This window comes from Bufo bufo, chromosome 5 (assembly GCF_905171765.1).
Source record: "Bufo bufo chromosome 5, aBufBuf1.1, whole genome shotgun sequence".
Taxonomy (NCBI): Eukaryota; Metazoa; Chordata; class Amphibia; order Anura; family Bufonidae; genus Bufo; species Bufo bufo.
Genome location: NC_053393.1, coordinates 408,322,063 through 408,339,299, shown reverse-complemented (window position 1 = coordinate 408,339,299; position 17,237 = coordinate 408,322,063). Strand labels below are relative to the sequence as shown.

The 17,237-nt window shown below is 40.3% G+C and overlaps 1 protein-coding gene across 2 annotated transcripts in view; it reads left to right on the top strand.

The window, feature by feature from the left end:
• Positions 1-17,237, top strand: part of ZNF385D (zinc finger protein 385D) — a 569,376-nt gene that overhangs the window by 139,347 nt on the left and 412,792 nt on the right. For both annotated transcript variants that reach the window (XM_040433353.1, XM_040433352.1), the window contains exon 2: positions 5,150-5,292. In XM_040433353.1, the coding sequence (XP_040289287.1) occupies positions 5,150-5,292 (143 nt within the window). The remainder of the gene's footprint in view (positions 1-5,149; positions 5,293-17,237) is intronic.

The window sequence follows — 17,237 nt, the reverse complement described above, 5'->3', positions numbered from 1 at the left end:
TTCCGTTTTGCGGTCCGTTTTTTGCGGTCCGTATACGGTCCGTATACGGAACCATTCATTTCAATGGTTCCGCAAAAAAAAACGGAATGTGTTCCGTATGCATTCCGTTTCCGTTTTTCCGTTCCGTTGAAAGATAGAACATGTCCTATATTTGGCCGCAAATCACGTTCCGTGGCTCCATTAAAGTCAATGGGTCCGCAAAAAAAACGGAACACATACGGAAATGCATCCGTATGTCTTCCGTTTCCGTTCTGTTTCCGTTCCGTTTTTTCTGAACCATCTATTGAAAATGTTATGGCCAGCCCAATTTTTTCAATGTAATTACTGTATACTGTATATGCCATACGGAAAAACGGAACGGAACGACGGAACGGAAACGGAAACACAACAGAACCAAAAAAACGGAACAACGGATCCGTTAAAAACGGAACGCAAAACACTGAAATGGACATACTGTAGTGTGAAAGAGGCCTCATTCCTCTATCCTGTTTACCTGCTGCGACTTTTCTACCCACATGTCCAATGTGGGAGGTGAGGTTTCTCTCCATTTGGTTTGAATAAGTAATTTTGCCGCAGCAATTATATGTGTTATGAGATCATGTTTGGATGGTCTGAAGGAATGGTGAGGTAACCATAAGAGAACCAGATCAGGAGTTAGAATAATGGAAGACGAACAGATGTTGCTTATAGATTTTTCTATTGTCTTCCAATAATCAGTGATCAATGGACATGTCCACCAAATGTCGAGCATGGTGCCTTTACCTTTTTTGCACCGCCACCAATTGTCATTTGGCAACAAGCCAATCGAATGGAGGAAATCAGGTGTTTTGTACCATCTAGTAATTGTTTTATAGGAATTCCCCTGGAAACAAATGCATTTAGAGAAACCGCATGCATTAGACTGGATGTATTTTATCTCCGCTTCTGTGAAGTTCCTGTCCAATTCCTTCTCCCAATATCTCAAGTAATAAGGTTTGGAGTGGGCCTAGTTACTTAGAAGATTAGTGTACATCAGAGAGATAGCCTTTTTTGGTGGGTCTGTGCATATGGTAAGGTATTCTAACCGTGTAGGACCTGGTAGTGAATTGGAGATCATCCTTTTAAACTTATCACAGGTTTGTGCAAAATCTAAGCTGAGAATGGTCGAGGGACTTCCAAACTTCAAGTTGGTGAATATCTCAGTTAAAGTTAACGAGGATGACGATTTAATGCCGTCTCCTATTCTTATGTTGCACAACTTGTGCCACCAGCCTGCTGTCAATTATTGGTCTATAAAATTGGGAATGACGCTCATGGGTGCCAATTTGGAAATAGAACCATCGCAAATTAATTACTGTTTAGTTACTGATTAGTGGCTGATTCGCTACTGATCGGTTACTGTTTAAGTTTATGATGTTATTAAGTTCCTGCAACTTTACCACTCCGATTTAATATATTGGTCATAGATTTTGTAAGAGGCCCATACACAACCTTAATTTTTTATTATTATTTTGTGAATATTGTGATTGATGTATGAGGATCATACTTGCTGTACCCTAAAATGACTTATGCTATATTTAATCTTGACTTAATAAAAAGAGATTAAAAAAAATATATATATATTTTACTTACTTATACAGTATAGCGCTGACATATTCCGCAGTGCTTTACAGCCATTATCATTAATTGCTGTCCATAACGGAGCACACAATCTAAGGCTACATGCACACGGCCATCACAAGTCTGTTTTAAGACCAATGGTAGTCAAAGTGGTTTTTCACAGGGCAGTTTTTTTTTGACTGTCAGTAAAAAATGGACATCAAAAAATAGAACATCAGGCTACATGCACACGACCGTTGTTTTGGTAAGCATCCGAGCCACAGTGCGCATGTAGCTTCATACAATTGAATGGGTCCGTTTTTAACATCCGTTTACCAGAAAGGCATCAGTGAAATAAACGTCCATTAGACTTCATGCACACGACCATTGTTTGTTTTGCGGTCCGCAAACCGCAGATCCGCAAAACACAGATGGCGTCCGTGTGCGTTCCGCAATTTGCGGAACGGCAGGGACAGTCATTAATATAACTGCCTATAACTTGCGGACCACAGAACGGAGCAACGGATGCGGACAGCACACAGAGTGCTGTCCGCATCTTTTTTGGCCCCATTGAAGTGAATGGGTCCACATCTGAGCCGCAAAAACTGCGGCTCGGATGCGGAACAAAAGAAAGGCAGTGTGCATGAGGCCTCAAAATGTCCTTTTTAACTGACCTAAGTTCCTTATCAGTACATGTCTTTGGAGTACATTGAGGAGACCCATACAAACCCATGGAGAACACACAAATTCATGAAGATATTGTCCTAGGCTGAATTTGAGTCGCTGCAAGACACTTGTGATATACACTGAGCCACCGTGCTATCTAGCTATCAATCATTTAAAGGCAACAAATTGTATCATGACATGCTGAACGAATGGATGGTCTCCTTATCCAGTGTAACTCTCGTCTCTAAAATGAATGACATATCATTCATTCACAATGCTCCCCCCTAATGCAAAACTAAAAGGTCAAAACATCTATCCCACCCTTAATCAGGAGGTCCCACTATATGATAAGCAGATGCCTCTTAGATTCTTATTCCTAAACCCATCCCAAACTTCCTAATTTACCTGCCTCCTCCCTCCAGTCTCTATTAGTCTCATATTTAGACTGTTTCAGTAATAACTAATTTCTTATTGCATATATCTAAATTAGAGATGGGACGGGGGATTCGTCGAATCCACGAATCCCTCGAATCTTGCTGGATTTGTGTGATTCGTGGACTCGAATCCCGACGTAATTTACCAGATACGAATCCGACGAATCCCGGTGGTGCCCAGACTGGTGGTGGCGGCGGAAGGGCACTCTGGACGATGAGCGTTTCGCTGCTGCGACAGGGGAGGAAGAGGTGTTTCCTTTCCCTGTTCCTCTGATAGGCTGCCGGCACAAGGCCCACAGCCTATCAGAGGCCGATGCAGACGACGCAATGACGTCATCGCGCCAGCCTGAGCCGTACAGCGCGGGACACAGGCCAGAAGAGGCCTGCATCGCAGCGGAGGTAAGTAAAAGTGTTTTTTTATTTTTTATCTGTTACTGGCACATTGGCGAGGGGGAGAGGTGAGAGGCACTATGATACTACTGGTACATTGGGGGGGAGGCACTATCATACTGGCACATTATGGGGGGAGATGGCACTATGATACTACTGGCACATTGGGGGGGAGGCACTATGATACTGGCACATTATGGGGGGAGATGGCACTGATACTACTGGCACATTGGGGGTGGAGGCACTATGATACTGGCACATTATGAGGGGAGATGGCACTATGATACTGGCACATTATGGGGGGAGGTGGCACTATAATACTGGCACATTTTAGGGGAGATGGCACTATGATACTGGCACATTATGGGGGGAGGTGGCACTATAATACTGGCACATTATGGGGGGAGATGGCACTATGATACTGGCACATTATGGGGGAGATGGCACTATGATACTGGCATATTGGGGGGGAGATGGCACTATGATACTGGCACATTATGGGGGGAGATGGCACTATAATACTGGCACATTGGTGGGGACATGGCACTATGATACTGGCACATTGGGGGGGAGATAGCACTATGATACTGCCACATTATGGGGGGGAGATGGCACTATAATACTGGCACATTGGGGGGGAGATGGCACTATGATACTGGCACATTATGGGGGGAGATGGCACTATAATACTGGCACATTGGGGGGTGGCACTATGATAGTGGCACATTGGGGGGAGATGGCACTATGATACTGGCACATTATGGGGGGAGATGGCACTATAATACTGGCACATTGGGGGGAGATGTCACTATGATACCGGCACATGGGGGGGAGGAGAGAGGCACTCCGCACTTGATACTGGCACATGGGGGGGAGGAGAAAGGCATTTGATACTGGCACATAATTAGGGGGGCATCTATGGGGACACTTACTGCACATTATTGGGTGGCACTGTGGGGCCACTACTTATTGGCACATTATTGGGGGGCACTATGGGGGCATCTACTGAGGCCACAAAGAAGGAGTATTTTATATGGGGGGCTCTGTGTGGTACTAGTATTATAAGGGGTATTATCTGTTTCTGCAGGATAGTATTGGGGAGCACAGCGGAACAGTATTGGGGATGTTAGGATGATTTGTCCAGAAGATGGGAGGATGATGGAAAAGTAGTAAACTAAGATTTTTTTTTTGTCAAACTGCAGAGACAAAAAATGGCTGAAAAATGGTGGTCTGGTCTGAAGGTCTGAAAGGAGAAGATGAGGAAAGAGAACATTTACATCAAAGGAGACGTCACTGGATGTAAGAGTTATGTGGCGCTGTATTACCCTGTATGTTCTGTAGTGATAGGAGCAGGGGCGTAACGATCGCGGTCATATAGGTTGCGACTGTGACTGGGAGGTGGAGGTTCAGACAAACTGACGCGGTCTGACTTTGTTTCTTACACCGTTCACACAATTATGTACAGGATTTGTAGGATTCGAGATTCAAAAGATTCGATATATTAGAGAACCTTTTCGGATTCGGATTTGAAAAAAATTGGATTCGTCCCACCTCTAATCTAAACTGATGAACCTGCTATCTTACAAAACCATCAGTAAAATGTGATACTAATCATTTAATTTCAGGTATTACTGATGTAATTTTACCAAAGTTGTAATGAATTATTAAATGATTGTCCACCTACTGTCCATCAGTCTACCACAATACAAATGCCTAGTATGGATTGTGTTAAATGCTTAGCAGCAGTTTTAATATCACTTTTATTATAGTCTGTGTCCTAAAAAAAAAATCACATGTTGTTTATCACACTTTTAAAACATTTATTGCATCCTTTCAGATCTTTGGAAGAGTCTGTAAACTATGAATTTTTATTGTCTGGAAACGTGTGTGGTATTCAGAATAATTTACTTGACACCTGACAAAAGAATGTGTTATCTACATAAATGAATAGAAGACACGGATGTTTAGATGTGACTAATCAGATTTTCCATGTTGAACATTCTGTTCCAGATTTATATTTTATCCCTTTATCAATTAAAAACTTAAATATCTTACCAGATCTTGTTTTCATTTATTGATAGGTGGAACATGCCAAAGCCCAGCACTTTCTGCGCTGGTGCGCCCCCCACTACCGACATTTCAACCCACACTGGATATAAAACAGTTCCTTCCATTTTCTTTGGAAGCTGCAGCTGCAATGAACATCTTTCCAAACCTAACTGCAGTAAGTATATCATGACATTTACAGTCTACAGTTGATTTTGGAATCCAATATAGATAAATTGTATGTTCCCTGTGGCTCTCAGAGACATGTTGCTAATAAAGAACCGTGAATGAAATTTTCCAAAAGTACAAAAACTGTTTAAATTATTTTGATTGTTGATGATTACTTTAGAGCTACAGGTATAGGTTATTGTTAACTATTCTCTTTTTCCAAATAATATTTTAGAACACTGTTATGCCATTACCTGCCTTAAATACAGTCTTGTGCTTCAGATTCTCTAAGGCCACTTTCACATCAGCATTTTCCTTTCCGGTATTGAGATCCATCATAGGATCTCAAAACCAGAGGAAAACACTTCAGTTTTGTCCACATTCGATGTCAATGGGGACAAAACTGAACTGAATGGAACTGAGTGCATCAGAATGCATTCCGTTCTGTTTGGTTGCATTTACCATGCCGGACAGCATACCGTTGGGATACTGATCAAGGATCCGGCATAAAACACAGTCTAAGTCAATGGTGCCAGATCCGTTTTTTTCAGACACAAAAAAAAAACCAGATCCAGTCTCCATTGATTTACAACGGTATTAGTGCCGTCTTGTTCATTTTAAAAATAATACAAACAGATCCGATCAGAATGAATGCAGCTGGTTATATTATCATAATGGAAAAGTTTTTTGCTGATCCCCTGCTGGATCCAGCAAAAATGCACATGTCAAAGTAGCCTAAGATGTTAGCTTCCTTATATATTGTAATTATGCTGTAGTATATATTGTAGATGATATTGAAATCTCTTAACACCCTATTATTAAACAGGTTTTCCAAGCTCCTGATATTGATAACTGATCCTCAGGATAGGCCATTGGAATTTGATCATTGAGGGTCCGACACCCCACACCCCCACTGATCAGCTATTCCCTGCAGTCTTCTTTGCTGGAACTAATACTTAGAATGGAGCAGGAAGAACAGCTCCATTCAAAGTGTAGTGGTGGTGCCAGGTTACTGCAGCTCAGCTCCCATTCACTTCACTGAGAGCTGAGCTACAGTAACCCAGCATGGTCACTATATTATGAATAAAGCTGTGCTTCTTGTTCCATTTATAGTGCTAGATTCAGTGTGAAACTGCTGATTGGTGGGGTTGTCGGACCCTCACTGATCAGATATTGATGAACTATCCTGAGGAGTTGATGGAAAAAAATAGTCCAGTCGACAGGACTATTTTTTCCTTCATGTATAACGGAGCCAAACTGAACTGGTATTTGTCTTTAGGACAGAGCAAACCAGAATACCTCTTAAAGGCTTCCGTTTTTGCTTTCCGTCCTAAAATTCTGTTATATTCCGTTATAGCTCTGTTATAACAGAACGTATAACTGAGTTCCATAATGCCAATGCAAACCCGCCCTTAGATGGTTGCCCAAGAAGTCACAGCTACCTTGGTTATCCAAACATCTATTGTCCGGAATATTCACTAGTTCAACATCAATTCAAATTTAACATTAATGAATTAATTTCCAATGATTCAAGAAAAATAGCCCCAGCTATTGCAAATGTGGAAAGAGTTCGGATGGAATGGCAGCTTACAGGGCACAATGCTAAAATAGCAGGCTCCATTCCTGGGCGTTCACAGGCCTCCAATACTACAGCAGTACCATGTGGTAGGAAAGTGCAAAGATTTTGCTAATGCCGTAGTGACATAATCACTCTATACTGGGCGTATCCATTAGTCAGATACTGATCACATATCCCACTGAGAGGAAAGAAGAATTACTGTATTGTCTGTTAGGTAATGAACCAAGAAATTGTTTTAGCAAATGGCTTCCACCCATGCCTCAAGCTGTCTGCATACATAAAGCAGAATATTTACTGTACATAGGCACTTCATATGATGCTGTTTGGTACTGTATTGAGCCATATTATGGAATGTTTTCTTCCCTCCAAAAAAAGTCATATGAATATGTCAGAAAAAAATCTTTGTATGCCTACATACAGATCTACATTATAGCTGCATGGACTTCTATGGGTGCATGAAGCCTTTGATATTTTGGTTTGTGAACCAAATTGACAGGAAATCTATATTGACATCTATATATGTATGCCAAAACATTGTTTTTGCCATATGCATCCATTTTATACGCATTTAGCAATACATTGGACTCTTATTGCAAGTTGGATTTCCTGGGTGGATTTAGCGGTAACCCACTTCACAAGATAGGACCGAGAAAATTAACTTGGTGCACACACTGTTCATTCGAAAAAACTATTTGTATACATTCTGCATGAGATTTGGTGATAATTTAATTAATTTTAATTTGGAAATACACAAAGATAGTCATCTACCTGGGAAGAAGATAACACTTTACCTTTTACTGGATTGCTGGAGTTCGTTTAGATGTAGAGCTTAGATCTATGACGGCAACTGGCTGAGTTTATGAGAAATGGAAAGGAATGACTATAAATTACCACATTTACTGCACATGATGGCACTGACTGACAGGGATCGTTTCTACAGGATTATAATTACAGCGGAGGTATATAAATTACATTGCATTGATTTTTCTCATTGTATTAGAATACACATATTTAGCTTTGATGCTTTGTTGTGACATCTTGTGTCTTTTGCTCTACACTCTTGATTTGTATTTAAACTATTATACGTACCAGTCTTGTACCATTTCTGTATAATTGTCACTTGCTATTCTGTGTGTCCATGAGTTGAATGGCATCTAAGATCAGCTCCTGTAAAATTACATGGTGTTAAGTAATTGCAAAAAATGAGGGAAAAAATAAAATCTCCATTACACAGCTCTTACACAGAACTAAAGTTTCTGTCACCTGAAAAATGGGTATTAAGCTGCCTAAAGCCTTTATTGAGAAAAACAAACTTTTATAATATGCTAATTAGCCTCTAGGAACAGGGGGGGGGGGACGTTGCACCTGCTCCTAGAGGCTCCGTTTGCCCACCTCTTTTCACGCCCTTCTTCTCTTGATTGACAGGGCCAGGGCAGCGCTGCTCTCCTCCCGCCGGCCGCGTCTGCAGTGTAAATCTCGCGCCATTCAGTATTAGGCATAGGGGCAGTGAGGAAGCCAGCAGCCGCCGAGCATCCTTCCCACACTGCGCCTGCGCCGAACACTAAACGGCGCGAGAATCAATTAGAATCAAACCGCAGTGTTTGGTTTGCAGAAAGCAAATTGCGGAACGGGTGTGGACCCATTCATTCTCTATGTGGCAGGAATGGATGCTGTCTGCATCCCCATTTCCGGAGCGTGGCCTCGATCTTCCGGTCCGCGTCTCCGGAAAAAAATAGAACATGTCCTATTCTTGTCTGCAATTGCGGACAAGAATAGGCACTTCTATGGGGGTGCCGGCCGGGTGTATTGTGGATCCTCAATACACTACGGACGTGTGAATGGACCCTAACTATGATAAAAGATATATACAAAGACAAAGATTAAGTAAAGTAACAGTCACCAAGAGTTGTCAACAAATGGGCAAGCTCTATCTTCCAGTGCTCAATTTGGCACTCGGCCAACACCCATACAATACAAGGAGCTGAGCTCTCTGTTCCAAAACTAAGAGGGTCATTTATTATACTGAAATACGCCTATATTAGGCGTATTTCAGGTGCAAATGGTTGTGCAACGTTTATTTGCTCTGCAATCTGTGACTTCTCGCTCACACTAGGTCTAAAAGAGTAGGCGTGGCATGGGGGGGAAGGGGACGGACCAGCAGGCCTTCTCATTCATAATTTTGTACGCCTGTTTTAGGCTTAGAAAATGGTCTAAATGTAAGCCATCTAGGAAGCTGTCTTACATTTAGAAGCAGCGCTGGATGCCCCAAAGTTACTGTATGTAGAGCCTGGTGCCTCTTCATAACTTAGGCAATCCACCACCAGTTCAGGGGCTTTATTAAGACTGAAGTCTAAAACGCCAGTCTTATTAAATGATTCCCTAAGTGTTTTCTACTCTCCTGGCCCCTCCTAGCCCCACCTAAAGGTCAGTATCTAGGTATAGTTACCTCATGCTGCAGAAATGTGGCCATGTATAGACATCACTAAGCAGTTACATGAAGGTAAAGGGGGGGAAAAAAACTATGTAAACCCTTGTTTTACACAACTAAACAGACAATCTTGGTAAACCTAGTAATCTTCTTGGGTATCCATTCCATTTATTACTTTGGCTGCCGAACTCGGCACCTCCTCAAACCCTACAATGTTTGCTTCCTCTCAAAAGTGTACTCAATATTCCATGTATAGTTTGCATATAATTTATGCATATCTTAAAGGAATTGCTTTATCCTATGCCTGCTCAATTCATAACCTGTGTTTTTTAGAAAGGTGCCAAATGCAATTATCTTCTAGCATTGGCATGTCTTACCTTTTATATAAGAGCTTCTTTTCTATTCAGTGCTGTGTTGGTTTATAATAGCCATGCTGCACTTCTAAACTGATCGGTCATATTGGACCACCTGAACTAACTTCTGAAGCACATTACTCATCATATAAATGAAGGTTAAAAAATAGTGGGGTCATTTATCAAACTGGTGTAAAGTAGAACTGGCTTAGTTGCCCATAGCAACCAATCAGATTCTGCCTTTCATTTTTAACAGTTCTTTTGGAAAATGAAAGGAGGACTTGGATTGGTTGCTATGGGTAACTAAGCCAGTTCTACTTTACACCAGTTTGATAAATGACCCCATATGTCCTTTAAATTCAAAAGTACGTAACTTAAGAAAGAATTGACTAATGATGCAGTAGTTCAAATCTTGTATTTTTCCCAGTTATGAGGTTTTTAAACATCAAAACTGTTACAATTCTGTCAGATGCTTACTCTGTTGACTTCCACCTATTCATGAAGAGTTTTTCAATACATACTATTGTTCCTGCTGTGAAGAAATAATTCTTCTCATTTGAAGACTATTGTGTCTACTACTCTCTTGTTTTGTTTTTGCATTTTACTGAAAATTGTGTAATATCTTTTACAATTTTTTTTTTTTTTTTTTTGGCATTGACTCACTAATTCTGAAAGCTTGTCAGCCATGTGCTTCTCTCAACCCTGGACTGGTGCCCAGTTTTCCATTTAATCTCTCCATTGAGATGAACATCTTCATTTAGCATTCATTATCTTAAATATGCATGATAATATGGGCTATTCTTACTAGTATTAAGAAAAGGAAAGGACTATATTGTTTAAAATGCTAGAATGCCAAAGAAGTAGAGAATATGAGAAACCACTTTGAAAGCCTTCACAAGATCAAATACTTCTGCTTTCAATGGCAGGACAAGAAAAGCTCTGTTGGTGCCTAGGGCCACCCAAATCCAAACCTAGTGCTTTAAGCTATCATACATACTCTTTATTTCAATCTGCACCTATCCTATCCACACATATACTCCCCATCCCATTACATATTTAGCTTAAAGTCTGCCTCTACTGGGGAACTTTTATTGGTTTTACTAGGTAAAAATGTATTCCTGTTTGTGTGACAGATACCATTCAATTGCCAATGTACAAAAAGGACTGACATTTTTTTACCCCAACGTATTATCAGCAGCTCAGACACTGTGTCAATTTGGCTATATAAGTAATGCTCTCCTAACCTGCTTTGTTCTGGTAGTGTGGTCCAGCCTCCCACTCCAGTCTTTATCCTGGCTGCTGGCGTATTTCTGTCCCTCCATGCAGGCTGAGGCCTCTATCGTAATCTTCCCGAACGGAAAGCGTGCACAATCCCCTCAGATCTTAAAGGGCCAGCACATACCAGCTGATCTTTACCAATGACCATCTTGGAGTATTAAAAGTTGCCTGAGCAGTAGATTCTAGTCTGATAGTGTCTTGAAAAAGTGTATTGTTATATAGCCCGTGTTTATGTCTGCCCGTGTACCAACTTCTGCCTGTTTCCTGTATTTGACCCTCCTTTGTCTTATCTCTGTGTTGACCTTGAGCTGCCTGCCCTGACCTCGGACTGTTTATCTGATTGCACATATCCTCCCTGCCCTGATCTCGGTCTGTCCCTGACTGAGGTTTTGCTTGGTCCCTTAGTTCTCTACAGTGTCTACTTAGTGTCTTTTGACTACCATGTGTCAGCTGTCAAACAGAGTACTCCTGGAGTTAGCCCCTTAGTTCCCCTGCAGCAAAGTCCAGATCCCTGTACAGGGATTAATGGGTGAATATCAGAAGAGTGCAAGGTTAATGTCTTTAGGACTAGTCCCAAGTCAACTCTGGTTGACAAAGTGGTTCCATACTGTATAACAGATGCCCTAGACATTTGCCTCCTAATCCTAACTCCAAGCCCTCCTTCCCCTTTATTGGTTAAAATAGACAGCCTGTATCACTATAATGGTAAGTTCAGTCTTGCTGGAATACAATAATTGCAATGCAATACTTGTGGATGGTATTTTAAAACCATCATCCACATGTAGTAGAACTTTTATGAACAGAAAAACGAGCAAGCTGAGAATTTTCAAATCCTCAGCATGCTCATTTTCTTGAAGAAGTGTGAAGGATTTTCACTGCCTATTTCAAACTATTTAATATAATACATGCAGATTTTGTAGTGGATTTATCATGTATTGCTGGTAAGATCCTCAGGTAAAAATACTGATGTGCCCGAATTTTCCCTAATTCCATACCCATTTTGCTATTGTAAAGTACCTTTTTGTTGGAATACAAGAGGAATAACAAAATAAATTGAAGGAACACAAAGGTACAATACAGACCTATAGATTTCTATGGCCCCTATATTATGGATTAGTACAAGAAGGTGTTGCAAATGAAGCTTTACAACAAATAATGTTGTCTTTATAAATTATCTATAAATTATATAGTTGAAAATATAATAATAAGCTCACAGCAGATTATGACCACAATTATTAAAATATTAGTTTTGTTTTCATAGTTAAACAGTTAAAAACAAGATGTTGTGAGAGAAATGAAAGCATATGAAAAGCATGCTTGTATTGGCACTGCTATCCCAAAATGAATGTATTAGAGTACAAAAACAAATTATATAGAACATGCAGCCAGAACAAAAAAAATGCTCTAAACTGAACTAAACTGCTTGAGTGTTACATTGTTTCATTTTAAAAGTGGGTGGGCCTTAATTAAAAGGGCGTGGTCTAATATCTCAACAGATCTACAATCATTTACAACATAAACTGCACATAACTTGTAATACAAATTGGCATCAGCCCACCCGTCAGTGCCGGTGACGTAACAGGCTCTCCATGGGGCTGTAAGGCGGAGGCTTCCGCCCAGCAGTGAGCCCGGTGATGTCACCGGCACTGATGGATGGGCTTTAGCGGTGCCCTACCCTGTAAAACGGCTAGGGCAGCACTAAAGCCCGCCCGTCAGAGCCTGTGATGCCACCAAACACACTGCTGGGCAGAAGCATCCGCCCGGGAGTGTGTTATTGTAAATAAAAGAGCACTTGTCCTGCGCGATCCAGCGCTGGGCAAAGGAGAGCATTGGACCATAACATGCTCCGATGCTAACATCAGGACGGCGGCCTGGGAGAAATTATGGATATGTCCGAGTTCAGCTCTGAACCTGGACAATCCCTTTAATAATGTTGCTACATTTTACTGCGGCACTTTTTTTTTAAACCTCTTGTGTGAAACGCGTCTAATTAAATTTCCCCTAAGAGTTTATATGTAAAATAAGTATTGCCTTGTGCTGCTGTGAATGTGTGGGAGTGGTTGCACTTTCATAGCTCTCTCAATTCAGTTCTATACAACTTATGAAAAGAAGTAAGTAAGCATAGAGTGAGAGTAAGCACATAAGTGTAATGGAGAGAACTGGGCATGCCTGACTACCACTCTATTAATTATCACAAGAGATAGAGTCCCATTTTCAATACAGAAGTGAGTCCTAGATATGGGACTCACAATAGTCATACATTTAAGGAACATCCTGTACGTATAACATAAATGTCCAAATGGGTCAACCCCTTTAAAAAATTAAAAAATCAGACATCATTATGGCAAACTTTTTCCAATAAAGCTAGAATTATCCCTGTACTTAACATGGATCCAGAGCATTCTCTGTTCCTTTACTCCAGTTGCTCTGCTAGATTCATATCAAGCTGGCAGCTCAAGGGGCATATCCTTTCTGAGAGGGTGTGACCATTCTGTTGCAGCTCTCTCCTTATGACATCTCATGGGCAATGTACTTTCTGTTCTCTACCTTCTAAAAGTAGATATTGCTGGTGGCAGTCTTAGAAAGGAACTGAGCATGTGCGACTACCTTAGCAAGGTTGACAGAGAAATAAGAACAAGAACACATAGCAGGCGGCGATATACAGATACTTTCTTTTTTTTAATAAATTAGTGGCTATACTTCATTTTTAATTATATGCAATTACAAAAGTGCTGGTTTAAAAAATGTTGAATACTTTTTGTGAAATAACTCCTTTAAGAAACCCTGCATATTTGTCAGTTGTCAACTGGACATGATTGAGACATACAGTATTTTTAGGATCTTAATAAGAAATAAGAATGTTAAAAATAAAGATTGTGAAAAAACATTTTTCAAAAAGTAAAGCAATTAGCTACATGGACCCATGCTGAACTAATGACCTTTGATTTTATTTTTGGTTCTTTTTATCCTTAACAGCACATTACCGTATATATTTTTTTCTGTTCTTTTCTTTCTTGCTTGCTTCCACTTAATGCATTTTCGCCCTGGCTGGCCTGGACCATGATCTTTGTTAGATTCCAGGAATGATTAGCATTTTACTTTATAGCTTAATTCAGTCAATTTGTATCGGCTTCAGGTTACAGTTCATAAATGAAAATAAGTCCATAGAATGTACATTATATACACCTTGTTTCACTATTAACTTTCCTCTTGAGAAACTGGCAAACTGCACAAGCTTGGAGCTATTTTAGTTTTTGGCGACAGCACTTTCTGCTAATAGACTTTCCCCAAAGGGTTTGGTTCGTAGCAAGAAATAACTTGTATTGAATTGCAGTGATGTAAAGAAGTGAAGCATGTTTGGTCTGAAAGCATACATACTGAAAAGTCATGAACTCGTGTATTACACAGGTTGGAGTTATGGAGTTTTTACTTATAACTATATATCTAGCACAATGGAAAGAAGTGCTGATGCCTCTTGGATTAGCTATAAGAAGCACAGCTGTAACTGTACTTACATTAGTTTTTTTCTTTCAGCCTTCAGTCAATAAAAAAGCCTTTGTATTCAACTTTCTCTCTGAATGCTGAATATTTAGGTGAATTGTTTACTTGTCCTCTTATCTGTATGTGGGTCAGAAGTAGATGGAGTGCATATGTAGAAGTTTGAATATCGATGGGCGTATTGCCAATGTGTGGGCTGCATTCCTCTTTGGAGTGCCTCCAGTGGACTCCACATGGAGCGTTAATGGAATTGGAACATGAACAATGCATCACAGTGACCACTGATTCCAAGGGGAATTACATACAGAGAAGCCACGTTTCTAGGGAAAAGACAATTTCTGACAAAAGGACCTATTTTGTCAGAATGTTTTTGATTTTCATTTCAGAGCAGTGTGTATGTGTACGCAGTAAATCCTGTTTCCTGTTCTCCTGTGTTGTACAATACCAGTACATGTTTATCAGCATATTAGCTCATGCAAACACACATATGTGTATCATCAGATAAATGACCTGTTGTTCATAATCACTTTTTATATTAAACTTAATTTTAAAGAATATTTTATTTTATTTTTAATTTTGCATGTCAATATCTATATTTAAACAAAGAAAAAATAAATAAAATCCTGCACTTTTTGCACTGGCAACTGTGCCTAATAGTAGGTGCCACTTTTTGGTCTGTACAGATCATTTTACTACAGTTATCATTACAGGCAGGATTACAATAACAGTTATCACCTCTGTGTACAGATAAGACAGGGTCCACCATTCACAGTGGGTGATTGTCAGAGCTTATCTACAGGGAGTGCAGAATTATTAGGCAAGTTGTATTTTTGAGGATTAATTTTATTATTGAACAACAACCATGTTCTCAATGAACCCAAAAAACTCATTAATATCAAAGCTGAATATTTTTGGAAGTAGTTTTTAGTTTGTTTTTAGTTTTAGCTATTTTAGGGGGATATCTGTGTGTGCAGGTGACTATTACTGTGCATAATTATTAGGCAACTTAACAAAAAACAAATATATACCCATTTCAATTATTTATTTTTACCAGTGAAACCAATATAACATCTCAACATTCACAAATATACATTTCTGACATTCAAAAACAAAACAAAAACAAATCAGTGACCAATATAGCCACCTTTCTTTGCAAGGACACTCAAAAGCCTGCCATCCATGGATTCTGTCAGTGTTTTGATCTGTTCACCATCAACATTGCGTGCAGCAGCAACCACAGTCTCCCAGACACTGTTCAGAGAGGTGTACTGTTTTCCCTCCTTGTAAATATCACATTTGATGATGGACCACAGGTTCTCAATGGGGTTCAGATCAGGTGAACAAGGAGGCCATGTCATTAGATTTTCTTCTTTTATACCCTTTCTTGCCAGCCACGCTGTGGAGTACTTGGACGCGTGTGATGGAGCATTGTCCTGCATGAAAATCATGTTTTTCTTGAAGGATGCAGACTTCTTCCTGTACCACTGCTTGAAGAAGGTGTCTTCCAGAAACTGGCAGTAGGACTGGGAGTTGAGCTTGACTCCATCCTCAACCCGAAAAGGCCCCACAAGCTCATCTTTGCTGATACCAGCCCAAACCAGTACTCCACCTCCACCTTGCTGGCGTCTGAGTCGGACTGGAGCTCTCTGCCCTTTACCAATCCAGCCACGGGCCCATCCATCTGGCTCACTCTCATTTCATCAGTCCATAAAACCTTAGAAAAATCAGTCTTGAGATATTTCTTGGCCCAGTCTTGACGTTTCAGCTTGTGTGTCTTGTTCAGTGGTGGTCGTCTTTCAGCCTTTCTTACCTTGGCCATGTCTCTGAGTATTGCACACCTTGTGCTTTTTGGCACTCCAGTGATGTTGCAGCTCTGAAATATGGCCAAACTGGTGGCAAGTGGCATCTTGGCAGCTGCACGCTTGACTTTTCTCAGTTCATGGGCAGTTATTTTGCGCCTTGGTTTTTCCACACGTTTCTTGCGACCCTGTTGACTATTTTGAATGAAACGCTTGATTGTTCGATGATCACGCTTCAGAAGTTTTGCAATTTTAAGAGTGCTGCATCCCTCTGCAAGATATCTCACTATTTTTGACTTTTCTGAGCCTGTCAAGTCCTTCTTTTGACCCATTTTGCCAAAGGAAAGGAAGTTGCCTAATAATTATGCACACCTAATATAGGGTGTTGATGTCATTAGACCACACCCCTTCTCATTACAGAGATGCACATCACCTAATATGCTTAATTGGTAGTAGGCTTTCGAGCCTATACAGCTTGGAGTAAGACAACATACATAAAGAGGATGATGTGGTCAAAATACTCATTTGCCTAATAATTCTGCACGCAGTGTATTCTTTCTTTGTACAATGACCTCTGCACAGGTAACACATCATGCCTAGAAAACTCTCCCATAGACGTCAGTAGGGTTCCCTCCAGACCATTGTGTCTATGACTGCTGTAAAGCAATTTTCTAAATGATCTCTAAATGCTAAGAACAGCTCAGGCAAGATGGCCACCCCCATAATCAGGTTCAAGAAATAGAATAAAAAATATGAAATCAGAAAATAAAAACAGATTGGGAAAAAAAAAGTATGTGTCATTATTTGCTTTTAGCTGGCAAAAAAAATTAATAAAATAAAAATAATTTCAGTGATACAGTATATTTCCTATCACCTGTATGAAGAACAGAGTTATAACGCTGTATAATGGTTCCAGATAATTATGCGCAGATGTAGTAATTAGAGATGAGCGAATTCCATGTTATGAAATTCGTTCACGCTTCGTTTGGTGGTAAAAGCAGAATTGCATTATGGATTCCG